The sequence below is a fragment of the Protopterus annectens genome, chromosome 16.part0 (genome assembly GCF_019279795.1).
Source record: "Protopterus annectens isolate FY-2018-M chromosome 16.part0, PAN1.0, whole genome shotgun sequence".
Taxonomy (NCBI): Eukaryota; Metazoa; Chordata; order Ceratodontiformes; family Protopteridae; genus Protopterus; species Protopterus annectens.
The window spans coordinates 7134173-7162069 of NC_056750.1; the positions used below are offsets into that span (position 1 = coordinate 7134173).

A 27897-nucleotide genomic window follows, 5' to 3' on the forward strand; every position below is an offset into this window, starting at 1 on the left:
CTCTTCAGGCTGTTTACATTCCCTCAGGTCAAAACATTGTAGCAGACTGTCTGAGCAGGTCCTTAACCCAATCCCATGAATGGATGCTTCACAGGGATGTGTTTCTGGACATTGCCCACCAGTGGGGTACTCCTCAAGTAGATCTGTTTGCCTTCTGTCTAAAAAGACAACTTCCTCTATTTTGTGCCAGAGTCCCAGGTTCTGTGGTGTGAAAGGTGGATGCCCTCTGTTTTCTTGGAAGGGGGTGTGTCTTTATGCTTTCCTTCCCCTTCCCCTCATTCCAAAGGTCCTGTTCAAAATTCAACAGGATGCTCCCATAATCTTGTTGTTGACTCATTTTAGCTGAGACAGCATTGGTTCCCTCTTCTTCTGCATTTAGCCAAGGGCAATCATTACAAGTTACCTCACAAGGAGGACCTACTTACACAAGACAAGGGATCTTTCATCAATCCCCACCTGTCCACTCTTCAGCTGACACTATGTATGATAGGATTTTGATTCCACATAGACACCTTTTTCTTCTGAGGATGTGCACAGGGTCCTGCAGGAGGCCAGGAAACCCAATAGTAGAGAATCATATTGATCCAAATTGAAAAGGTTTTCTGTTTGGTGTCTTTCTTGAAACCTAGATCCACTTTCTGTAGATATTCCTTTGGTTCTCTCTCATCTGTGTGAATTGCTCAATGCTGGGTTGGCTTATTCTTCTGTTAAATCCCATTTATCAGCTGTCTCTGCTTGCCTGCTTTTATCTCCTCCTTTAGCTTCTAGAGTTGAGGCTAAACAATTCCAAAAAAGGCATCCTTCATATTAGACCTCCCAGGAAGCCTGTTCTTACCCCCCTGGGATCTTAATTTTGTTTTGGAGAAATTAACTCAGTCTCCATCTGTGCCAGCAGTTTCAGCTTCCTTACAACATCTCTCTTGGAAGACTGTTCTTTTGTTAGCCCTTACTTCTGCCAGAAGGGTGTCTGAGCTTCAAGCCCTTATAGATTGTTCTCCTTTTTGGTGTTTAATAAGGACAGGGTGTCCTTGCATACTAATCCTTCTTTTATACCCAAGGTGGTGAATGAGTTGTCCCTTAATCAGTCTATTCATTTGCTCACTTTTTTCCCTTCTCCACAATCTGCCAGTGAGAATGTGTTGCACAAGTTGGATGTGCATAGGCAACTCAGATTTTATTTGGATAAGACTAAGAGTATCAAGAAATCTGATCTGCTGTTTGTTTCCTTTCATCCCAAGTACCTGGGATTATCTGTATCCAAGCAAACTATTTCTTCTTGGATCTCAAATCCTATTTCTTTTTGTTATTCCTTTCCTTATTCTTTTAAGGCTAATTCTGGTATGATTGTGGCTGCTTCTTGTGCTTTTCTTCAAGGGTTTGGAAAGTAACTTTATTCCTGAGGCAGCTACCTGGACTTCTCTACATACATTTATCAAGCACTACAAGTTGGATGGAATTTCCAGCACTAGAGCTAGTTTTGCTAGGGTTATCCTTCATGGCTTCCTAGAGGGCTCTGCTGATCCTTCCTCCTCCCAAGTTCCTTCCTGAGCTTTGGCACTCTCCTTAATGTAATGAATGCTGCAACAGTGAAATGGAAGGTCATAGTACAGTTGTGTAAAATCTTACCATAATAGTAGATGTCCTTCTCTTCACTGTTGCAGTGTTTGCTCCCTTCCTCCACCCCCAGGTCCATTTCTCTTCTGGATGTATTGATTTTCTTTTCTTTTCCTTGGACTGGCATTCCTACTGGGGCTCTCAGTTTTGAGGGCGGTACATCTGGACTTCACCTTTATGCTCCTCTCTATGCAAGCAGCATATGTGTGACATATGGCATACCTTAAAGCAACTTAAAGGCTTTGGTATATGGGCTGGAGATTGGGCCACCCTTGCCAGGGGATCCCTAATGTAATGAATACTGCAGCAGTGAAGAGAAGGACATCTACCATTATAGTAAGGTTTTACACAACTGTACTTTCTTCTAGTCACCTCCTGTGCTTTTCTATTTCTCAAGCATTTTCTTTTGGAACATTGGAAAAGGTTTCACATGCATAGTCCTTCTATGAGCTTTATTATTAGAAGAATAAGAACAGCATCCCCTTTTGTTTGATACCTCACTTTGTGTTGGACAAACATTTGTATTTCCTTCTTCGCGTGTTCTGCATCAAAAACGGTGTCAGCCCTCCAGAAAAAAAATATTCTGAAGCTCAATACAGTCAGCATCTTCAGTCTCACACCTAGCTCTCGGCATTCACTGATTGCTGGAATACATTTATTTCTATTCTGCCTGGTGTATAGTAAGTAATCATTTTCCACAAACTTTCTACTGTCTCCAACTTTTAGTCCTTTGTCCTTTTAGACCTTTGTCCTTCTGCCACAGTTTTGTCAGAATCCACTCTTTCTGCTGGTAGGATTTCATAGATTCATAGGTGTTTACTGGGCTAACGACCACAAGGGTCTTCTTAAGCCTAGCCATGCATCCCAAATCTCTGACAAGTTCTGATACCCTTGATAAGTGTAAGCATGGGCCTGGGAGATGAACCATTTACAGGTTACCTCTGTCCACTAGAGACATAGCTGCCAAACCAGGGATGAATTTCCGGTTTCCCATCCAATTGCCCAAGTTGCATTTAAATTGGGTTACAGAGGAACTCTGCTTCACATGGATGGGGAGCCTATTCCATAGATGGGGTAGTCGTTGGGATACATACCTATCTCTCCAGCAGGTCCTGTTTATATCACAGGCAAGGCTTAAGTCTTTAGAATGGGTAATTCTGGTGCTGTTTGTTTTGTGGATATGCAGGAGGTCCATCAGAGTGGGGTCTGACAGTGCCCTGTATGCCAGGCATAGATCTCCCCTCAAAAGTGTGTAGGAGACAGAATACAGGGATAGGGCCTTGGGGTGGTCTGCATAGGACATATTACTTATGCCCTGGATTCTTTTAGTGATGGACTTCTGTGAACATTCCAGTTGTTGGATATGCCTGGTTAGGTACATACCAAAGGGGACATTGTACTCAATGATAGGTCTGATGAATGCCGAATACAGTGGAACAATAACTTCCTTGGACTTAGATGCCATACCTTTGTTTATAAGTTGCACAGCATAGAATGATTTCCTCACTACTGTAGACACATGATGATCAAAGGCTAGATTACTATCTGTGTGTGTCCCTAAGTCTCTGACTACTGGGTCATCTCCAAGGGGTGTGTTGTCAATACGATAGCTACTAGGGGATGGATGACTTCCCAAAGGATGCTATTATACATTCCTTGGCATTTAGTTTTTAGTCCATGGTTCTGACACCAGTTGTTTGTCTGTGTCAGCCCCTCCTGGAGAACATTTGTGTCAGTGTGAGATTCAGTGACAGCTCCTAATTTGCAATCACATACAAATTTAGCCAGCCAGAGGCCACTGACATTGGCTTTGACTTCTGAGAAGTAAATGCCAAAAATGAGAGGTCCAAGGACTGATCCCTTAGAGACGCCACTTGTGACTGGCCTCTTTTTAGAGGTGGACTCCTCAATTCTAACTTCTTGGGTCCTGTTTGTGAGCCAGTAGGCTATCCACAGGGTGACATATGGGTTTGTACCTAACCTGTTGAGTTTGTCAACAATACCCGAGTGGGGTATTGTGTCAAATGCCTTGACCAGGTCAAGGTAGGCAGTGTGAACGACTTTGCCCTCATCCATTGCTTTGGTTACCTTCTCGAAGAAGTCCACCAGGTTGAGTAGTCATGATCTGCCCTTCACGAAACCAAACGGGGTTGGGTCCAGTGTCTGGAGGTTTACTATATCTCTGTTGATCATCTCCATGATAATTCTTTCCATGGCTTTACATATAAGACTAGTGAGACTTATGGGTCTGTAGTTTCCAGGGTCTGTAAATGGCCCACCTTTGTGCAGAGGGATCATTGTTGCCTATCTCCATTCATGAGGCACGAAGCCTGTTTGGAGGCTACAGTTAAATAGTAATACCAGAGGCCCTAATAGGTCATGTTTCATACTATTTAGAAGGTATCCTGGGATATTGTCTGGGTCCATTGATGCAATGTTCTTGTCTTAGAGAGAGAGCATTAAGGACCTGTTCCCTAGTGATAGCAGGGGGAGTTATATTTGATGATATTTTCTGAGGGAAGGTTGAGGGGGAGATAGGGGTAAAGTTGGAGCTGGATTTATCAGCCAGGAGGTTTGCTATATCTTCTTGCTCAGTGTAGGTGGCTTAATTTACAGTGAGCTCTGCACACAATTGTGTATTGCCTTTGAGGTTGTGGACATAGCTAAAGAATGTTTTGTGGTTGTCCTTGGCCTGGGAGGCCAAACCTACCTCAAATTTGGCTTTGGTAGACTTTATTTGTCCTCTGAGTTGTTTGTTTAGTTTGATGAGAGTGGTTTTATTCTGCAGGGTGCTGCACCTCCTAATTTTTGCCATGATTTTCTTCCTCCTGTTATACAGCTGATTGCTTTTGTGATTCCACCAGGGTGGCTTGTTTTTTGAGTTAGTTCTGTACTTCTTCCTGGTGGGTACAGCTGTCTGTATGCAGCTATTAACATGCTTGCACAGAGTTTCTCTGAACAGTTGTGCATAGGCAGAAGTGTTCTCAGGGTTTATGGGGGGCTTGACATTTTGCCAGGTTCTCACTTAATAGCAGAAGGTTAGCCTTAGAATAGTTCCTGAATGTTCCAGGTTTAGCTCGGGGTCCAGGTTTTATTTTTACTTCAAAGGAGACCATTTTGTGGCCTGACCTTACCAGGGAAGGCATTACAGTAGGGGGTGTGCAGCAGTCTCCCATATTAGTGAGGACCAGATCCAGTATGTTTACACCCCTGGATGGTGTATTGACTGTCTGGTCCAGGGAGTTTGTGTTTACAAAATGTCATCTTTACTATTAGAGGTTTGGCTGTTTTCTTATGGCCAGGTTTAGAGAATACACATAATGTGCCTGTTGATTTAACAACTCCTGTTATTTGTGCTTTGATATAGTTAATACAGTCTGTTCCTTCCAGTTTCTTTGGTTCAGCAGAAAATCTCATATTTTCCCTACATGCTCTATCCTCTAATTCTATCATTTTTGCAACATCTCTTCTTGAGCAGTATCATATTCAGCCAGCCTTTTCTTCATTTTGACCTCCGATTTTTGCAGTTTTATCAGCTCAGCTGAATAACTATTTAAAACACCTACCATTTTTTCCAGACTTTTGTCATTTGAGTTGATATACTGCTTCAGTGTTTTGTTTATTTTAATCAGCTTTGAGCACATTTGACTTATTTTTTTTCCTCTAGATTACTGGAAGTCATGCCTTACAGCAAAGTTGGAGCTTGAACTGCTTTTTGCTGAACAGCTGTAGGATTCTTCCTAGCCAATGTTTTCTCCTCACTTTTTGTGGTTGATTTTTCTTTCAGGGTGTCTAAATTTCTTCTTTGCTGGCATACAGGCAGTCAACTTACTAACCAGTAACTGAAATTTAGCGAGAGAAATTCACTGGCTCTCTTTTCTGAGTTTCTGTTTTCACACCGGGAGAGCTGATGTTAAGCAGCCATGAAGGAAATCCAGAAAATTGGACCGTTGATCATCTTGTCACTGACTGACACAAACTGGATCCACCTGGAATGACATCAACTACTTAGCCAATTCTTGACCCATTTATCTTTTGTATACCTTTGGTAAAACAAACTTTGCTGTTAACTCAGCTGGAACTGAGATAATGTCACTTTTAACCTTTATGAAGAATGGTGTTGGCATTCTGTTAAGATCCAGATTTTTCCTTACTTTCACATCACCTGTAACACTAACCTGTTTCCTATTATAAGACTTTCCTGCCTAGCATCACCTCCTGTTCTTCAACTCTAAGAATCTGAGATTTATTCCCAGACTGGTTTCTGTTGTTCTTAATGTTCTCCATTCTGCTTAGAAATCTGAACAGAGGATCAGGGGACGTATGCTCAAAGCAAAGATTTTCAAATCCACAAGACCAGATTCAACAATGCCAAAATCATAGAAAACTTTATTAGAAGAGTCCTGCAATGAAGAAAGCATCAAGCTAACATGATAATTAGTTAAGTTTATAACAAGATTTTGCTTTAAACTGCCAGTGGCATGATACTGGAAGGAAGAGTAAACTTTGTATGATACATCTCCCTCTCTGTCTCTGACCAAGAGTAGCAACTTGTCTAAAGAGCTTTCAACAGTCAGCATTGGACAGGTAAACAAAAGGTTTAAATCTAACATGGTAGGTATTCCTAAATGGAAGATTCTTGTAAAGGACATGCCATATCAATGTTCCAACAAAAGAAGTGAACATCTTCTGACTAGCAGTAACTACTGTCACCTACTTTACTACCATCTATTAATGAAGCAAAGGAGGGTAAAAGGTCAAATGGAAGATATTCTTTTTTGATGTCATTTTAAGAGTGTTCTACTTTTTCAGGCTAAGTTTCCATTGGTTTTGGATTCTTTGTTTCTCACTTTTTTGATAAGGGTCTTGTATTTCTTCCATGGAGGTTCACTGCTTAGCCTCTTGGTCTTTTATGATATCCTTCCTTCTGTTTAGCTGTAATTAGTTTGCTTCTCAAGGGTATTTTGTGTCTTAGTTTTCCAAAAAGAAAACCTTCCTCTCATTGGATCTAAATTTGTTTTGGAAAATTTTACTCATTATTCCTCCGAATCAGTGTAGTCAGTTTCTAATTCAGAAACATGGTGTGGTAGTAGATAAATAAAAAACAAAGAAACTAGTGGTCATAAAACTTTGTCGATGAGTTCAGTCACAATAATTTACAAATAAAAACCCATGAAACCCAGGTAGTGTTCCAAAGCAACAAGCTTTTATTCATCTCAGAAAAGCAATCCTCAGTATCAAAACATCAGAAATATGTTAACAATGTACATATCAGCTTTTATATATTTAAAAGTAGGTGTGGAAAATGTACACATTGTTTAATTGTAAACTAGCCTATTCATGGCTAAAAGTGCATTTTAGAACAGCAAGTACCCACCCCCCACACACTACTACTGATTAGATCAAACTAAATCCTAGTTAATGAAAACATTACCTATCTATTTGCAACCCACATTCAAAAATCAGGTATTAAGAAAAGCATAAAATACATATAAAATACTTTTAACTAAAATCGCTTTTGGCTACCTAATGCAATAAAGCCTTCTTCAGGTCTGTGATCTTCTTCTTCTTCTTTTGTCTTTTCCCGGTTAGGGGTCGCCACAGCGGATCATCTGTCCAGAAGTAAAATCAAGAAAAAACACATAGCTATCTAACCATAAAGATAATCTAAGTAGAACACTATAAATATAAAAATACACTTGTCTAATAATATAATCTAGTAATTATCCATCCATATGTATTAGTGTGCATAAAAAAACTAAGTAATTAACAGCTCAGAAAAAAATGTCAGTGCTTTGCAAAAAAAAAAAAAACCTGTCATGACAGTTTTCATGTTTACAGCCCCAAAACATGTTTATACAATGAAAACTAGTAGAAAAAACATATAAAAATACAGAAAAAATGGATGAAGTAAACTAGTAATGTATAAAAGTGTGCAGGTGTGTGCATGAGTCTACATGAACATCCACCAGTATGGTAAATGGAGGAATTATACCTATACTACATGGTAATAAAGGGGGAATTATACCAATACTACATAGTAATAACGGTGGAATTATACCAATACTACATGGTAATAACGTCATGAAAAAAATGTGTTTTGAATTTATCATTTAAATCTCTGTGTGATGCAATAAAATTAATCAAGACAGAGTTGAGATTAAAGTAACTAAAGAAATATACATTTATACCCATTCTACACATAATTTTATTATTATTTAGTATAGTTTTAGTACTAAAAATATTTCCTCAAAAAATTCCGTAAAAAAAACTTTACAGATTGTTTGGGAAGCTTATGTAAATTCACTACACTCTTTATGGAGCAATAATAGTTAAGTCCTAGTTTTCTGAATGCATTTAATTTCAACTACCACCATAATTCTTTTTTCTCCAAAATACCACTGACATCCCCTTCACGCTCACCCATCTCCACACAGTCCAGAATGATAAATTTAAAACCTGAATGTGTGGGGTTTTTTAATAAGTGTTTCAATAAGGCGTTCCTCTGGCATTTACTTATGATGTTAGAAAGATGACCTGAAATCCTCCTTTTCAGATTATTCATAGTCTTACCCACATAAAATGCAGGACAGTCATTGCAAATTACCATATATTCAACTTTTTTTCAGTATTACTGTTACCACCTGCTGAAGATTTCACCATCCTTTTAAGATACAGGCACTCAAATGAGTCACACTGCATCAAGTATTCACAGAAAGTGCATTTAGATGACCCACATATTTTAGTGCTCATGTCATCCCGGGGTTCCTTAGTTTTCTTTTCCACATAGCTACATATGCTTCTGTTCTTGTTATATACAAAAGTAGGGTGATCTCCTTAAACCCTTACAAGCTGCTGGTTGTCAGTGAGGATAGCCCAGTTCTCCTTAATAATGGCTTTAATTGTACTGAAATCCTAGGTGTAAGTTAGAATGCAGCTGTCCTTACTTTTCTTTCCTTTTGGGTTATGGTGCCCTCATTCGACCAAAAGGCCTATTCCACATAGGGTCATTGTTAGTTTTAGAATTTCTAATGGAATCCAGGATCATATGTAACATGTTTGATTCCTATCCTCTGGTTAAAAATCATTTTCAATTTCATTTTTAAGATCATTCATATTTTTGAGAAAAGGGCCAAATCTGTGGTAATGCATGCTGATCTGTAGCCTTGTGAGTTTCTTACATGGTGCTTAGTCAGAAGAGTTACCAAATTGAACTTCATAGAATTTCTGCTGAAATTATGTCAGACACTGCTGTCAGCCAGAAAAAAAAAATCAGTTGTACTCGGTCCTTGTGATGAACCACCACTGTACCAGAAATCAAGGAGCCTCAATCCTCACCACTGGCACCTCTGAGGGGATGTTCACTGGGAAGATAACAGGTACACACACAGTATTTCCAGATGCAGCTCTCTACATCAAGTGTTATCTCCCTTAAGAACACATAGAGACCACAGTCAGTCCAGGGTAGTTTCTCCCTCTTCCTCCAATAAGACTCCCCACTGGCACAGCTATAGAGTTGACATCTCAGCTGAGTGACCAAGCCAAGACCACCAGCACCTTCTCTGTCCAGCCAGTGCTTTGTGTCCCTCCCCAAATAGCTGACACACACACACACACACACACACACACACACACACACACACACACACACACACACACGCACACACACACACACACACTGTTTGAGGTTTGATTTACACACACCTGGGAAAGGCTGGCACAGGTTTACTAGTTATGCGCCCTTCTGCCCAGATGATATGGTAGTTACCAATGCTGCCAGTCCTTTTGGCTTATCCCAGTTAGGGATTGCCACAGTGGAACAATGGTCCACAGAACAATTGGCGGTGGGGGTTTTTTTACGATGTCGAGTTGCCAGCATGGCACCCAACCTTCCACAGAAGGCACACACACTCACTCCTAGGACCAATTGAGAGTGCCTAATCCACCTATAGCATGTCTTTAGGATGTGGGAGGAAACCCATGTGACCACAGGGAGGACATGCAGACTCCGCACAGAAGGCACCCCAGCCGAGCATCGAACCAGAGAACCTCTTGCTGTGAGGCGGCAGTGCTAACCACTGCACCACCATGGCCGCCCCGCCACTAGTCACTCCTTATCATCTACTTTAGGGCTGATAACAAAGGGTGTCCAATCTTACTGTGTAATATTAATACTAATACAAATGGTAGCTTCACCAAGAGAAAGGCTGCTAGGAGTGGCCCATACAGTGTCACCAAGTAAATATACAAGTACTCTAAAAACTTAAGTATCTCTACACAGATCAGTCATAATGAAAGGTTTACATATATTAATAATAAAAGTTCAGGAACATACTAAATATATATGAACAATAACATCAGAGTTCAAAACCACAGGAAATATTTAAAATAACATTGCAGAACAGGCTCACACAAATAAAGAAAAAAATCTAAACTAAGCTTTGCTGTATTCCTGACTGTATCTAAAAGAGTTACCATACCCTAATAACTTATTTAGAGCAAGGCAGATGTTGTGATTGGCTGTTGTTGTTGTTAGTTCCAGGACAGAATGCAGAATGTTCTGTCTCACTAAGAGGCTTCTCTAAATAATATCTAAAATATTACTGCTAGGATAGCTCGCAGAGTGACTTCATATCTGGTCATCTGACTTCTAGTTTCCAGGCAAACCCCCATTGCTGAAGCTGGAAATATTTAGCATCTTCATGTAAAATACCCATACATGGGCTTTTGATCAGATCTTTGGCAAATGCTGGAAGTCATAAAACAATTGAATTCCTTCATGCTTTCAGAGTAGCAATTAGTTCACCCCAACACAGAAAGATTCCTTGTACAGAGTTTGTGTCTCTGGCTGAATTGAAGCATCTTTATGGCCTAGCCTATAAAGTATTTTCATTTCAGATATTTTTCTAAAGCTTGCTGGACTGAGGTTAACCCTCCAGTTTCCTCTATCAAAACATATACATTTAAACAGTTAAAATTGTGCATGTACATTTCTGTTCTCTGCAGCAGGGAACACTATTGATGCATTTCAGACAAGTACTTTACAAATACATTTTCAACACAAACATCTGTACAAAGCAGTTTAACATACATATGACATACAGTTCTAATGCATTTGTAGCACAAGCATCTTGTATAAATTAGTTTGATATTCACAAATGGCATATAATTATTTAAAACGTCCCAGCTAGCTGTTCATGGCAGTACCTCCTTTCATCAAACTTCTTCCCTACTTTGAAGACTCAAGCTAGTTTTTTCAAGTGACCCTTGAGAAACGTTGCTTGATAGGGATGAGCCTCTCTGGGAATACATTACCCCATACCCTGTCTTGAGATCCCAGCTGCTTTGGCATTGCTGACCCCAGTACAGTGCTGCCCTGTCATATCATATGTCTGCAACCCTACACTCCACCACAGTAACTTGGGATTTTGCTGGCTGGCTCCCTGTAGCTATAGACCCCTGTCAGACTCCTCCGGCCTCCTACTGCAAACACGTAGCCCCAAGGTCTCCCTGTCATGGTAAGATTTCATGGTGTTAACATGGTACAATTTGTGCCCCTGCCTAGCAGATCTACCATGTAGTTAACATCACTGACCTTCCTTACCACATTTAAGGGTCTCTCCCAAGCTGCCTGCAGCTTATTCTATCTGACAGGAATGAGAACCGTAACCTGCTTTCCCACAGCATACTCTCTGGTTTGAGCATTCCTGTTATACCACACCTTTTTTCTGCTGCTGGGCTCCTGCTAGGCTCTCCTAGAGCTTTGTCCTGAGGTTTAGGACATATGCCACAACAGACTGCTTGTTGGATTCACACTCACCCTCCCAGTCATCGCAAATCAAATCTACAGGTCTCCTCACCCTATGCCCATACAGCAACTCAAGGGGTGAAAAACCTGTGGATTCCTGGGGCACCTCTCTGTAAGCAAACAACAGATAGGGGTAAATATTTGTCCCACTCCCTCTTAAAACTGGTCTGCAAATGCTCATAGCATGGTCTTTAGTGTAGAGTTTAACTCTCCACCAGGCCATTAGTCTGGGGATGGTAGGGGGCAGTCTTTAGGTGCTTCACCCCACAGTGCTTCCAGAGACAAGCCAGCAGGTCTGACATAAAATTGGCACCTCTGTCAGTAAGTATTTCTTTTGAGAAACCTGCCCTGCTGAAAATCTCTAACACAGCATTTGCCACCTTTTCTGCCTTGATGAAGGACAGAGCCACTACCTTAGGGTATCTGATAACACAATCTACTACCACTAGGATGTACTTCATCCCTGTTGAACTTGGAGTACTCAGAGGCCCCACAATATCCATAGCTACTCTCTGAAACAGCTCCTCAGTCACAGGCAAAGGCTTCAAAGGAGCTTTGACCTTGTCTCCTGCCTTACCTACTTTTTGGCACTGCTCACAGGTCCTGCAGTACCCTGTTATATCCCTGGAAATCCTGGGCCAGTAAAGGTTCTGCATAATACATATCTTGGTATGCTTTATGCACATATGATCTGCAAAGGGTATGTCATGGTCTATGGCTAGAAGTGGCAGACGGTAGGCTCTAGGCTCTACCAGCTGCTGTATTCCCTCACCTTCTAGCCTTCCCTCAGGGGTCCACTCTCCATACAGTAACCCATTGTTTCAGTATACAGATTCCCCTTTTTATTGAGAATCAGGTGCCTCCCTAGCTACCTCCCTCAAGCCTTGTAATATAGGGTCTGAGAGCTGAGCCTGTCTCAGCTCTCTCTTTGTAACCCTTCCCAGCTCCCCTTCCACAGGAAATGTGATATCTTCTGACAGCAGTGTGTCACTATCAGCCTGGGTACTACTACTACTCACCTCTGCCCTTGCAGTCATTCTGTCCAAGGGAACATCAGTACCCACAAGCAGCTGTGTCTCACCATCAGTCTCACTGTTACAAGGTTGCTCCCTCTCTGAAGTAACCACCTCACCATTTCTGGCTTCAAGTGTGAAGACTGTCTGGGTCCCCCCAGGCTACCAGGCCCAAATTCTTGTCTCCAAGCCTGACTGCATGTAACCGCATGCACACAAGGTACTGCATTATCAGAACCATTCCCTATCAGGATATCTGCAGGAATATCCTCAAACACACCTACTTACTTGCTTCCTTTTCCACCCTCCCAGTCAAGGTGAACCCTAGCCAAAGATATTTGGACTGGGGTCTCTCCTTAAGCTGTGACTGGAGTAGACTGCCCAAGCAGGTAGTGTTCCTGTTTAACCATTGCAGGCTTCAGAATGTTTAGATCGGAGGCTGTGTCTCTGTTAGCAGTAGCCTGTTTCCTCTGTACTAAGATAGGATATAACCTATTGCGGTAGTTTGGTACCCTTGTTGTCACCAGACAACTTGCCACTGGCATTCTGTTATTCCCACTTGCTGGCTCCCCTACCTTTTGCCCCCAGCCTTGCCTCCATGGACATCTTAAATGTTACATGGCCTCACTGGTTATATTTAATAAATTCAACCCTTGATCCTGGCCGTGTACCTGAACTAGTGGCTTCCCCTGCTTCTGGCAGATTCTGTTGGCGTGGTTCAGGCTGCACACCATGGGTTACCTTATACCCATGTGCAGCACTGAGTATCCCATCCCTTTCCTGTGCAGTGATGCTCTGCTTACTAGGTATAGGTCTCCTTTTTTCCCCCAACTCTTCTGCGGTGTTGCATTCTCTATCTGCCAACCAGATTCTCATGTCCTCAGGTAAAGTGCAAAGGGCTTGTTCCCTCACTGAAAATGTTGCCAGCCCTTCAAAAGTAGTGACCCGACACCCACTCACCCACATATGAAATTAAGTGCTTAACTCAGCAATATAATCACACACACTTTCATCTGCCTTGCTTCTATGCTCACAAAAATTTTCTATGAGGTTCAGGTGTTAACTTAAAGCATTCCAATAAACAATTTTTAACTGTATTATAATTTAAGCAATCAGTATCAGACAATTTAGAAACAGCAGTTACAGCTTTACCATGGAGTAAGGGGGTCAGGATTCATACCCAGAGCCCTTGGTCAACATTATACTTTGTACATACCCTTTCAAACATATGAATAATACCATCAAAATTATCACCCTCTGTAAATTGTGGAAGAAATTTACTGACCCTCATTGCTTCTGAGGTTCAGTTACTCCCTTCCCCGTTACCTCCATGACCCTGGTGAAGAGTCAGCATCTTCTTTTCATGTTGCCTCTGCCTCTCATTCTCCTCAGCTTCCAGATGTCTCAGACTCTCTGCTGATTCTAATTCCATTTATTTCTCCTGCCACAGTCCCTCTGCTGATTCTAGTTCCACATTTTTGTTCTCCAGTTCAAGTCTATTTAACTCCAGATGGATTTTTAAGTCCTCTGAGGAAAAATTGAACTGTCCATTTTCTGAGAGTTGTACATTCCCAAGACCAGTCTGTCTTCCTGGTTGCTGCTCTATGCTGCAGCTGTGGCTAAGGCTGCAATAATTTCTGCTTTAGTCAGGTTGGCATGCACCAGTCCTTTGGCTTGGCACATCTCAGCCAACTAGCTCCTTGTCATCTTGTCATTATCCTCTGCTGGCAACCTTGCCTGCTCTCCTTGACTAACTAAGCTAACAAAAAATAAACAAAACTTTTATGATATGAAACTCTGAATGCCTATTGTGTGGCTGCTTGAGAGTGCAAACACATTCTTTAGTGACCACTGTTTACAGGCTACAGGAGTTCAATATCCACACCACTGAATCCCACTATGTGATGTGGTGACCCCAACACTACCAGCCAATTAATATGTGATGACCCACCACTGGACCAGTAATCAAGGAGCCTCAATCCTCACCACTGGCACCTCTGAGGGGATGTTCACTGGCTGGATAACAGGTACACACACATTATTTCCAGATGCAGCTCTCTGCATCAAGTGCAATTTCCCTTAAGAGCACACAGAGACCACAGTCAGTCAGGGGCTGGTTTTTCCCTCTTCCTGCAGATCCCCAGTAAGACTCCCCACTGGCACAACTATAGAGTTGATATTTCAGCTAGTGACCAAGTCAAGACCTCCAGCACCCTCTCTGTCCAGCTAGTGCTTCATATCCCTACCCAAGTAACTGACACACACACACACTCTTTGAGGTTTGATTTACACACACACACACACACACACACACACACACACACACACACACACACACACACACACACACACACACACACACAAACACACACACACACACCTGGGAAAGGCTGGCACAGGTTTACTAGCTATGCCCCCTTCTTCCCAGACTATAAGGTAGTTACCACTGCCACCAGTCACTCCTTATCAGCTACTTTAGGGCCGTTAACAAAGGGTGTCAAATCTTACTGTGTTAATATTAATACTAATACAAATGGTAGTTTGACCAAGTGCAAGGCTGTTAGGAGTGGGCCACCCAGTGTCACCAAATAACTATGCAAGTACTCCTAAAATTTAAATATCTCTATACAGATCAGCCATAATGAAAGGTTTAAATATATTAAATGAATAATAAAGAATCCTTAAAAATATTAAATATATATTCACAGTGACATCAAAACCACAGGAAATATTTAAAATAACATTGCAGTACAGGTTCACACAAATAAAGAAAAACAAAGTCTAAACTAAGCTTCGCTATATTCCTGACTGTAACTTAGAGAGTTACTATACTCTAATAACTTAGAGCAAGGCAGATGTGGTGAATGGCTCTTGTTGTTGTTGTTGTTAGGTCCAAGGCAGAATGCAGAATGCTCTGTCTCACTAAGAGACTTCTCAAAATAATATCAAAAATATTACTGCTGGGATAACTTGCAGAATGACATAATTTCTGGTCATCTGACTTCTAGTTCCCAGGCAAATCCCCATTGCTGAAGCTGACAGTATTTAGCATCTACCTGTAAAAATACTCATACAAGGGCTTTTGCTCAGATCTTTGGCAGATGCTGGAAGTCATAAAACAATTGTATTCCTTCATGCTTTCAGAGTAGCAGATAGTTCACCCCAAAGACAATACAGAAATCTTCCTAGTACAGAGTTTGTGTCTCTGGCTGCATTGAGGCATATTTATGGTCTAGCCTATAAAGTAATTTAATTTTAGATAGTTTCCTAATGTTTGCTGGACTCTAGTTGACCCTCCAGTTTCCTCTGTCAAAACATATACATTTAAACAGTTACAATAGTGCATGTACATTTCTGTTCTCTGGGAACACTGTTGATGCATTTCAGACAAGCACTCTACAAATACCTTTTCAACACAAACATCTGTACAAAGCAGTTTGACATACACACGACATACAGTTCTAATGCATTTGTAACACAAGCATCTTGTAAAACTCACTTGATATTGACAAATGACATATAAGTATTTACAAAATTCCAGCTAGTTGTGCTGGCAGTACCTCCTTTTGTCACTGTCCTTGTGAGAGAATTTAGGATAACATGGATAATTTAGTTATAGGCTTATATTTCTAGGATGAAAACTTAAAAAAGTCAGAACAGCTGTTTTGTTCTCCTTTGGTCAGAACATGTTATATATCCTCAGTCTCTGTGTATACTATACCAACTATAGCAAATAGACTTTAGAAGTGCATAATTTCTTGTTAGGACTCTTCAAATAAACCCATTTCAGGACAAGTCATAGCCAAATTCACTAAAGTTGCTGCAGAGAAATCTATGTTGCTGACATTTGTGACCCCATGTCTTGTTTCTGTCTTCACAGCTTTGTGATTCATTTCAAGGTGTATTTGCAGTCTAGAACTAGCAGAGTTTTGCTGCTGCAGTGGTTCTGGTTGTGCTTTTCAGGCCTTTCCCTTCTACTTGTAGGATATGAGTTTCCCCAAAGTTAATGAATGCGATAGAAGCCAGGAAATAAAAAATACTTTTGTATATCTATTTAAGGAACTTACTGTACTGTAGACGTTTGATTACTTTTACTTTTCCATGTAACTACCTTGTTGCCACGACTCTGGGTAATTTGCTAGGTTAGTGTTACTTCCGTTGTCTCATCTAGTTTTTGTTCAGTGTTAGAGAATGACTTGATGAGATCATAAACCCTGATCTGTAATTCTTTTTAGCTTGATAACCTGTTTGAAATTGATTGTACTGCCATGAGGGCCACAGGAGAACTGAAATTCTCAGAATTTTTATTTTTTTACAGATTATTTTATTTTTCTCTGTTTTTTAAATGTATTGCTTTTGTTTTTTTTTCATTGTGTTTCACTTATGATTGATTTCTTTATTCATTTTTGGTAATGTGCTAGTGCTGACTCTTGTAACTTGATGTTACTATAGTACTCATGTTACTTTGTGAAAATTATGTAAGTTTTAACACTAATACAGCATTATTTGAAATATTAATTATTTTATGATAGTATTTTTAAATTTTAATTAGGGTGAGACAGTTGTATTATAGCTGTATCACTGGTGTTTGTTATATAGTATGGCAGTGCAGTATTTTGTATGATGATCTGTGTGCATGTGTGCAGGTCTCATAAGGAGATTAGTGCATTTTACTAATTTTTTTGGGATATAGACAGTGTGTGACATAAAATTCTGGGGAAAGGTGTGCACTTGTGTATATACAGGTTTATGTACTGCTTGTGTATTATTAGAGCAAAAGCATTTTTTTGAAGTCTGAACAGTTGGGGCCAGAGTCTAAAAATGTTGCTCTCAGTGTAAGTCTGCCCTGATTCCAAAAGACTTGCTGTCAGTGTAAGTGGTTTAGTTCGGTTTAAGAACAAAAAAGGGACCAGCACACAAAAGCAGCAAGATTCGATTCCAAATAATTATTTATTTGAAGGTTATAGCCTTTATCAATGTGACTTCTTCATTAACCCAAAAACATTTGTTTACACAAGCACCTTGACGTCCTGGTCCTCTAAATATACCCTTGTGTTAAGGTGGTATCAACCTATTGAAACTTGTATAATGGGTACATATACAGTGAACAAATGAGAACATACTCAGCAGAAATATGCTTATGGTACATATTTACACTACATGCACCTGAGATCCTGAAAATTTAAAATTACTTATTCATGAATATACTTTATTCATGTTTATAAAATAGAAGGCTAATTTGATATATAGCCAAAATATTCTTATATTATTTATTTTTTACAGGACTCAAAAAGCAATATTGGAATGAATTTATATGACCAATATTAGAAATAATACACTGGACTATCCATCATGTACCTGATATTTCATTTAATCCTGAAAAAAAAAAAAAAAAGCCAAGGTGTCCTTCCTCATTATTCCATTAAGTTTCATGTGTATGTTTTAAAGTTTTAATAAGATTCCTGGATTGTTGTTTTTGTCTGAATTGAAATCCTAATTCTGATGGGTCTAGAGGTCTGCCCAACATAAAACGCAGAACAAGACATCTTGGGTGTTTTTTGCTGGTGAAATTTGGTTTTTTAAATATGTTGACATGCCAAAAAGTGTTGTTGTAGTTTTAGTGACTGGTGTGAACCTTTATAGTGTGTTAGCTGAGACTGAATAAATCGTCCCTGTGGTAAGAAAAAAAGCAGTTTTCAGGAAGAATATCATTAAGAAATGGATTTGACTGTAGTAGTATATCCTGTTTTTTGAATTTGTGTAAACCAGGATGTGTTGTTACCATAACGCATGACTAATCTAATAATGGGCCTGCCTTAAGCGTGGTAACATCCTGTTTGTTATTATACTTTAATAAATCCCTCTTTCCCTGGCTTGAATCTGTTTGGCATTATTGGTTAGATGGTTGGGATTATAACCTCTGTCCTTGTTCTGTTGTTTATTCTTTGTTTTGTGTGGAATATTGTTAATGATGTGGCGGGGTGAGCTAGCAGTAGCATGAAGTAGGTGTTAATCCAGAAACACAATTTAATTGTATCCAATATTGACCGAATTGTATGTCAATGTCATTATTTATTAAGATAATAAACAAATTTGGATAATTCACCAACCAGCAGTCATCCAAATATCTGCGCATATATCCATATGGTCCATATAAACCATTGCTGTTCCTTTAATTTGCCAATACGGGTTGCCTTCAAAATAAAAGATGAATCCTGTTGAATATAACTTGGATTGATTTTTTTATGTGGAATACTTGTGTATACTATTTTGTTGTAGTTGTATAAGCTTCACAACGCTCATGTCGGTAAGATTATTACAAACCCTCTCACCCTTAGAAAAAGAAGGGAGGTAATGGAGAATTAATCCCCAAATGTTGTGATTATCTTAAATATAATCCAATTTGACATTCATATTCACGGGTCATAATTGATACAATGAAATTGGGATGTTGCATTTAAAAGATACTGGACCACTGGACCAGCAACATCGATTTATTAAAGTATAACAAATCACAGGATGTTACCATGCAAGGGAGGCAGCCCATTAGATTAGTCACCACGTATGGTAACAACACATCCTGGTTAGACAAAATGTCAACAAACATTTTGGATATACTGCAAGTAATCCATTCCTTAATGATATTCTTCCTGAAACCTGCGCTTTTTTCTTACCGTATGGGGACATACTATTCAGTCTCAGCTAACACACGTATAAAGGTTCACACCGTCACTAAAAACAACAAACAACTTTGGTGATGCTTAGTGTGGTTGTTGCACTGGACATTGCAGTGTTTGTCAACATATTTGTAAACCAAAGAATTCACCAGTTCAACCCAAAAGGAAAATCCTAACATTAACATTCACATTAATTGCAGTTCTGATTGATGGGATATTATGATATTAAAATAATGTGTTTATGCTTTTTATGTTGGACAGACCTCTAATAGAAGGATTACCAATGCTTTATATAAACATAGTCAACATCACACAGGAGCGTCATTTTCAGGTTCATAATAGACAAAAACAAACTTTACTTTATAGGAATCTTAAGATGGGTGATGACATATAATAATAATATATGGAATAAGTGGACTCTTGGCTTTTTTCAAGCCAGGATTAAATGAATATCATATCAGCCCGAAACCGGTTTGTGCATTTTTTAGTTGAGGACTTTTAGCAACAAAAAAATAAATAATTATTAATCGAATCTTGCTGCTTTTGTGTGTTGGTCCCTTTTTGTTCTTGTTCATGGTTTGGACCGGAGCACACAGACTGTCAGCCTCGTCTTTCTTGCCTTTAGTTCGGTTTAAGGCCTATCTATAAACAGGCTTACAATGTAGTCCAGATTCCAAAAGACCTTCTCTCAGCCTGCTGTCAGTGTAAGTGGTCACTTAGACTGAGAACAAGTCTTTTAGAAAAGGGGCCCTTGATGTTACTAGTAAGCTTTGATAAACATAAAAGGAATCATAATTTCCTTATGTGCACAGTTGTAATTATGTTATTTGGAAAAGATGAGCACTTAACCTTTTTTTTTTTTTTCAGTGTCCGTAAATTGCCAAAATTAACCCGCTTTGATAAGAAGTACCTTGTTTTTGGAGACAAAGCAGAAGAATCAATGTAAGTTTAGTCAGAATTACAAGTTTTATACCGGAAAAGTGTAAGGACTGAGCTTGTTCTAGACAATGTATGAACTGTTTACAGCTGACAGCTTTGTATTTATACAGTTGCACAGCAACATTAACAGTAATAGAGTGAATACAGGTATATGAAGATATGTTCATCAAATAGCCACCTGAGGTTGAGGCAGAAATGCTCGGTACAACCTTCTAAAGTGAGATCATAAAATTTGTGAGTACTGTCAGTTGTATACAATAGTAAAGACTGTGATGACTTGAACTTCCTCTTGCTCAGAGGTATAGCGATCTTGTCCTTAATAAATAAATAGCAGGGGATACAAGAGGTGGAGAAGGTTGGCTAGCCCCCCTGTAAAATTACTTTTAAAGTGCTACACCATGTTTTACTGTGTAGTTTAGAAATCATGGGTTTAGGATTACACTTTTTATTGATGTTCAGTCTTCCATTGTGTTTCTGTTATGGAGATGCCCTTAATTTGTAAACTTTCTCTACATGCAGCAAGTGTTCCCTGATCTAAAAGGAAGAATAAGGTACACATGAAAATGTAACATAGAACCTCTTAAATTGAGAATAATACCCACTTTCACACATATCTGTCTAGACACATGCAACAACTGGAGCATCCACAGAGACACCTTACTAAAATGATACAAGGCCTAAACAATATGTCCTGTGTGGACTGACTCAAAACCCTGTCACTGTATTTGATATCCTATACACTGCTAAGAGATGACTTGTGTCTGACATACAAGGCATCCATTGACCCAATACTGATGGACTTAGTGCACATCAGCAAGTCATAGGACATCAGAAGTACTTGAACTAGGGATCTAAACCTCTTCTGCAACATCAACAGAAAAGTTTGTAGAGACAGCTTTATCTCACAGAGGATACCACTGCCGTGGAACAGACCACCTGCTCACGCTAAACAAAGCTCATCCCTGTCCATATTCAAGTGTGTGCCTTGAATCTATGGATGGATAATAGAAAATTTACTACAGGACTGCACCCTGTACTACTAATAGACAGAGGCAACTTCTAAATGCTTTATCCCATGTTTGGGTCCCCTCAATTATCTAAGGTTATTCTCATTAGGGGTAATATATAATTATTGACCATGGAATGGGTAAGACCAATCTAACACCAAATGGGATAGGTTAACTCAAGGACAAAAAGGGAAATTGGATAGGATTAAAATGGTCCACAAGGGCAGCTGGTCTAGAACTTAATAATGAACCTATAAATGGTGTGGACTTTCCATTTATTTGCAGATATAAATAATGCTGTTATTAGCAGGGCAGGAATAAGGGTAGTATATAGGATAAATATTGACTTGTTAGACAGAACACTGTAGATAAGTGACTAGATGGATGTTCATTTATTTAGTTATTTGCTAACTGGGTAGGTGGACTGATCAGCTGATCCTGCCTGACAGACTGTCATGAGAAATGTAAGTGTACTAAATGATACATAAATGGTATGTTCCTTTGCAGATTATGCAGGCAGCATTGTGCAAAGTGGCAGTGCTATGCAGCAGATCTTGTCAATAATTAACATACGACCTGTGACCATGTGCTGGTTTCTTGCTATAGTGACTCTGCATGCAAATCACAACCAGATGTGTGCCATTACCTGCATATCTAATCTGTAGTCGGTACTACAAAAGAAAATGACTAGGTTATCCTAGTCTCTTCAGCATACCTGGTGACAATGTCAGGATTCTAATTACTATCCTGCTTTTAGATTTTCTTTACCTACTGCTTTTGGGCTGAAGATGGTAAAGCAACACATGAACTCACCTTTCAAGGGCTGTGATGATGTATGATCTGTAGAGTAAGATAAAATGTGAGGTACTTCCAGCAGCTTATTTTTTCCCTTTCTTAAAAGTGTATTTCAATTACAACATGCAAAACCTAGCATTTTATATGGATAAAACAAGTTAAATCTTTTTAATCTTACAGCCACAGAATCACAGAACTTTCATCTGGGCCTAATGAAAATGTTATTGAAATGCTTCTTTAAAAAAATCAAAGCTAAAATAATTGCTTGAGAAAACAGAGCACAATGCATGTATAGTCAGTAGTAAAATCATTTTGGAACTACGGTACAAAAATATTAGTGGAAGCTGTTACTTCCTAACATTGCAATTGTTATAAATGGAGAGGGCTTGTTTAAGGTTACATTTATTAATTTTATAGTGTCATCAGATGTATTAATGCCAACGTGGTGTGGAATGTCACACTTCTAGCAGCCTACAACACATCTTGCATTCTAGAGCATTTTCCTGAAAAATAAACTTAAAAAGCAGAAGCACCCTTCTTAATCATCCTGATCTCTTTCCTAATCCCCCCTCCTTTTAATTGTCTATTCCACTCCATCTCTGTGCCTCCATTCTACCCTACTACTCATTATACCAAAAATATCTTATTCCTGTTGAACTCTTCCACTCTTTCTTTTTTACTTTATTTGCCTACCTCCTGCTTCATAATTGTTAGCAACTCTATTTTGGTCTAGCTGCTGGAAGACACTATATCACAATTATTAAAATTTTGTTAGCGCTTTCATGCAAAACGTTGCTTGCACTTCTTCAGACAAAATTACAATAAAACACATGACATTTTATGTAAAACTACTTGAGCCAAGCCCCAAGTTAATTGATTATCCAAGCCCTAATTTAATTAACAAAATTAAAACAATTAATACCAAATTTGAAGCTTCAGGCTCAAGAAACACGCAAACTTCTGTTGCTTTACATTCTTAATATTCTTGTTGTTATTCTATTATACCAACTACTAACAACACAAAAGTGCAACTAGTTTTTACACACAAATAAATCACAGTAAAACACTTAAATATATCTTGAAGGGTCTTTTTTATAAAAATATGTATATATATATATGTATGTATATATTTTTTTTAAAAGTTTTGTAAGATAAATTATATTGTAAAATAAATTAAATACCAGAAAAAGAAAAAACTTTATTTATTCTATGTATATTTTCCAAAATTCATTTGTTTTATAATTAAATAAATCTATATTTTCCAAATTCAATGAGTTTTATTCTTTTTCTATCTGTCCAAGGCTTTAATGTTAAGTAAACATTTAATGGAACACATATCATTGATGCCTGGATAAGTGTATGCATTTGTCTTCATTTGCCAAAGAAGCTCATGTTCTTGCAACTTTAAGCACCATGCCCCTCCCCTAGGATTTTTGTCAACCTTTTCCACAACATTGAACAAAAAACTATGGGAATTATTTTCAATAATATGCTTAGCTAAAGCATTTGATGGGTTTTGTTTAGATATAGCATATAGATGTTCATAGATTCTGGTTTTTAACAACTTTTCTGTTTTACCAAAATAATAAGCCGGGCATTCTTTACACTTTGCAAGGTAAACTACCCCCTGGCTTTCGCAATTATATTTGTCATTGATGTAATATTTGGTACCTCTAATAATAAAGGTTGAACCTGTCTGTATGAAGCTACAATATTTACATCTCCCACACTTAAACATACCCTTATTAACTCTAAAAGTTCTAAGGGGGAGTTCTAATAGATTTTTTGTAGAGAGCTTTCTTATATACTATGTTCGGTTTGGGACCCAATAAGCAAAATAATTTTTTATCTTGTGTGATATATTCCCAATTATTTTGTAAGACACATCTAATATGTGTAGCATAGGAATTAAATTGTGTCAAGAAACTAATATTATAATTAGTTCCAATGTTCCTGTTCTCATTTTCAGTAATATTACTAACCAAAAAAGTATCTTGGTTTATATGTTCTAAAACATTTTTTGTCCCTTTAAAGATTGGGCTAAACAATCCAGCTTTCCTTTTGTTGTTAACTTCAACATAAACTACATTTATTAGTTTATCAGGATACCCTCTATTGTTAAACATTTCCCAAAGCCTCCAGCACTCCTCTTCGAATGCTTCATCCGTGGAACACATTCGGGAGGCGCGGACAAATTGTCCTTTAACCACCCCTTTCTTTTGATAATAGGGGTGGCAGCTGGTAAAGTGTAGAAATGAATTACTATATGTAGATTTTCTATAAATTTTTGTGGAAAATGTATTCTCTACCATATCTTTTTTAATATTGATATCCAGAAAGTTAATAGATGCATCTCCACTTTCATAAGTAAATTCCAAAAAAGAAGTAAAAGAATTCATTTCGCTGATTAACTGTATAGCTTCATCATGTGTGCCATTAACTATCATTAAGATATCATCTTGATAGCATGTATACCACACTTTGATTTTATTAAAAAGCTCGTGGGGAAAAAGGAGTGTCTGCTCCCAATAAGCCATTACTGTGTTGGCGAAACTTCCACCAACCAGGGAGCCCATCGCTACCCCTGTTTGTTGTAGATATATATCCTTTTTAAACATAAAATAGTTGTTCTCCAAAATTATTTCCAGAATGGAAATAATTAAATCCACATCATTCCCTGGACACTTTTTCAACAGCAAAAAATCACGAACCCATTCTAGTCCTATTACATGGGGAATAACAGTATATAGGTTCTTAACATCCGCTGTCAAAAATATTAAATCAGCTTTAAAAGGAATCTCATTTAAACTCTTTAAGACATGCCAGGAATCTTTACATATCTGGCTTTCTGTCTTAAGAAACTCTTTTTAACTTGTTATTTACCCATTTAGCACAGGGATAAGTAATAGAATTTCGCCCATCTATTATGGGTCTAAATGGGGGATCTTAGATATTTTTATGAAGTTTGGGGATGCCAAACAACACTGGAGTGAGAGGTGCTGGCATGGAAAAATAATGATACAAATCAAGTGAAATACAGCCATTAATGAATAAATCACTCAAAAAATCCCTGATTCTTTGATAAGCTTGATTAAATTCATTAAGTGATACTTTTTTATATTCTTCAGAGGAAAGTAAAAGATACATTTTTTCAACATAATCATTTTCATGCATCAAAATAGCTCCCCTGCCTTTATCAGGCTTCATTACTCTTATGTCATGAACTTTCATGAATGTTATCAGTTCAATTTCCTTAGGTGACATCAATCTATTTTTTCCAATTTCTTTGTACAAACCCCTTAGATGAATTTCTGTATTTTTTTCAAAAAACATTAAATTATTATCTAAAGGGGGATTAAATACACTGGAAACATGTTCATTAGTGAATTGGTTAACATTTCTATCACCGAAAAACATTCTCAAATTTAATTTGCGAACGAATAGTTTCAAATCACAAAGTACTTTAGCAATATTAAACCTGGGAGGCAAGACAAAAGAAAAACCTTTTGCTAAAAATTCAATAAAATCAGAACAGATTTCTAAATCAGTAAAATTGTACAACTTAAAGTCATTACTCTTGCTTGCCAAAATGTTTAAAGAGCTTTGGTTTTCATTGTCTATTACCTCTATCGGCCCTTCCGTTTGTTGGCACCAAATTTGTTGTGGCCTTTGCGGTTCCAATTCACTTTCTTCCGGGGAGCGTACTGGCCCTGCTGAAAACCCTGTTGTTGGTTTTGTTTTGTGTTAGACTGGTTGTTTTGGTTAACAACTCTCTTTTTGTTATTAATACACTCGCTGCATCGCAAATCTTGGGGAGTTGTATCGTTATCGGAAAAATTACTGTTGTCTGTATTCAGGAAAGTGTCCAAATCACCTTCCCCCGCAGAATGTGTATCTGTATCTAAAGGATGACTGGATGCGTATGCCGTAGAAGAATTGACATGCGCATTCTTGTTAACCGGCGGATCCGGATAAGCAGTCCCTTTTTCATAGGCTAACATATCCCTATGAATTTTCCTCTTTTTTGTTTCACCAATTTTATTAATCAAGACATTGATACTCGAGTAGATTCTAATATAATCATACTCATAACGAGAAAAGCTTGGATCAGTTTTAATTAATTTATCAGTAGCTGTTAGTTTTTCTTTTAGAACTGCCATTTGCTGAGAATATTCTTCGATTAGCAGTTCTAAAAACTGAAGTCCTTGCTGATCAAAATGTTGAATCAAGCGTAAATGAAAATCTGATTGCTTTATTGTTCCCGATGGGTACTTCCACTGTCAGAGGCCCTTTGGAACAATCCTAAGTTTTATACATTCACGCAAATATATAATTTCAACTTGCAGCTTTTTAAATTTTAATAAATAGCCATCTAGTTGTTTAAGATTGACAACTATATTACAGTTATTATCATTGTCTTGTACTGTCTGCTGATTCGCTGCATCTGTATTACCTGATGGATGAAAATTAATATCGGGTACTTTGCAGAACTCTTCAAGTACAGGTAAATCGTTGGATATAGCGTTATTTTCACATCGACTGCTATTTCCAGGTTGGGTAGCTTGACCTCTTCCCTGTCCAAGAGGAATGCTACCTGAGAGGGTGATATTAGAACTCGCTGCACCAGCGAAAGTAGTTGGTAAATTATTCATTGATGAAAGTCCCAAAGCTGGTAAAGTTTGAAACGTTGTACCTGTTCTGGGATGAACAGCTGGAAAATTGCTGGAACTTTGAGACTCAACTTTTGTAGCTAGAAGTTCAACACGTTGTGTTAGTTGATGAATTAAAGCAGTTAAGTATCCCACTACATCAACATCTTCATTGGTTCCATTAGGTGTTGGGCTTGAACCAAACAAATCTTGTGACTGTGATTGCAAACCACCGTTACTTTCAGCCATGAAACAAATAAAATACTTAACACCGTTAAAAAAGAAAAAACGGAGGCTACAAATCACGCCAGCCAAGTTAGAACCAAATTCCTTTACTAAAATGTTGTTAGCGCTTTCATGCAAAACATTGCTTGCACTTCTTCAGACAAAATTACAATAAAACACATGACATTTTATGTAAAACTACTTGAGCCAAGCCCCAAGTTAATTGATTATCCAAGCCCTAATTTAATTAACAAAATTAAAACAATTAATACCAAATTTGAAGCTTCAGGCTCAAGAACATAAACTTCTGTTGCTTTACATTCTTAATATTCTTGTTGTTATTCTATTATACCAACTTCTAACAACACAAAAGTGCAACTAGTTTTTACACACAAATAAATCACAGTAAAACACTTAAATATATCTTGAAGGGTCTTTTTATAAAATATGTATATGTATGTATATTGTTTTTTTTTTTTAAAAAGTTTTGTAAGATAAATTATATTGTAAAATAAATTAAATACCAGAAAAAGAAAAAAATGTATTTATTCTATGTATATTTTCCAAAATTCATTTGTTTTATAATTAAATAAATCTATATTTTCCAAATTCAATGAGTTTTATTCTTTTTCTATCTGTCCAAGGCTTTAATGTTAAGTAAACATTTAATGGAACACATATCATTGATGCCTGGATAAGTGTATGCATTTGTCTTCAGTTGCCAAAGAAGCTCATGTTCTTGCAACCATTTCCAAAAATCCTAGGGGAGGGGCATGGTGCTTAAAGTTGCAAGAACATGAGCTTCTTTGGCAACTGAAGACAAATGCATACACTTATCCAGGCATCAATTATATGTGTTCCATTAAATGTTTACTTAACATTAAAGCCTTGGACAGATAGAAAAAGAATAAAACTCATTGAATTTGGAAAATATAGATTTATTTAATTATAAAACAAATGAATTTTGGAAAATATACATAGAATAAATACAGTTTTTTTTTTCTGGTATTTAATTTATTTTACAATATAATTTATCTTACAAAACTTTTTAAAAAAAAAAACAATATACATACATATATATACATATTTTTATAAAAAAGACCCTTCAAGATATATTTAAATGTTTTACTGTGATTTATTTGTGTGTAAAAACTAATTGCACTTTTGTGT

The 27897-nt window shown here is 38.0% G+C and overlaps 1 protein-coding gene across 1 annotated transcript in view; it reads left to right on the top strand.

Moving 5' to 3' along the window:
• The window catches only part of CCDC180 (coiled-coil domain containing 180), a 2826277-nt gene that overhangs the window by 2109063 nt on the left and 689317 nt on the right, over positions 1 to 27897 (top strand). The window contains exon 28 of the mRNA XM_044058396.1: positions 19980 to 20054. Within this exon, the coding sequence (XP_043914331.1) occupies positions 19980 to 20054 (75 nt within the window). The remainder of the gene's footprint in view (positions 1 to 19979; positions 20055 to 27897) is intronic.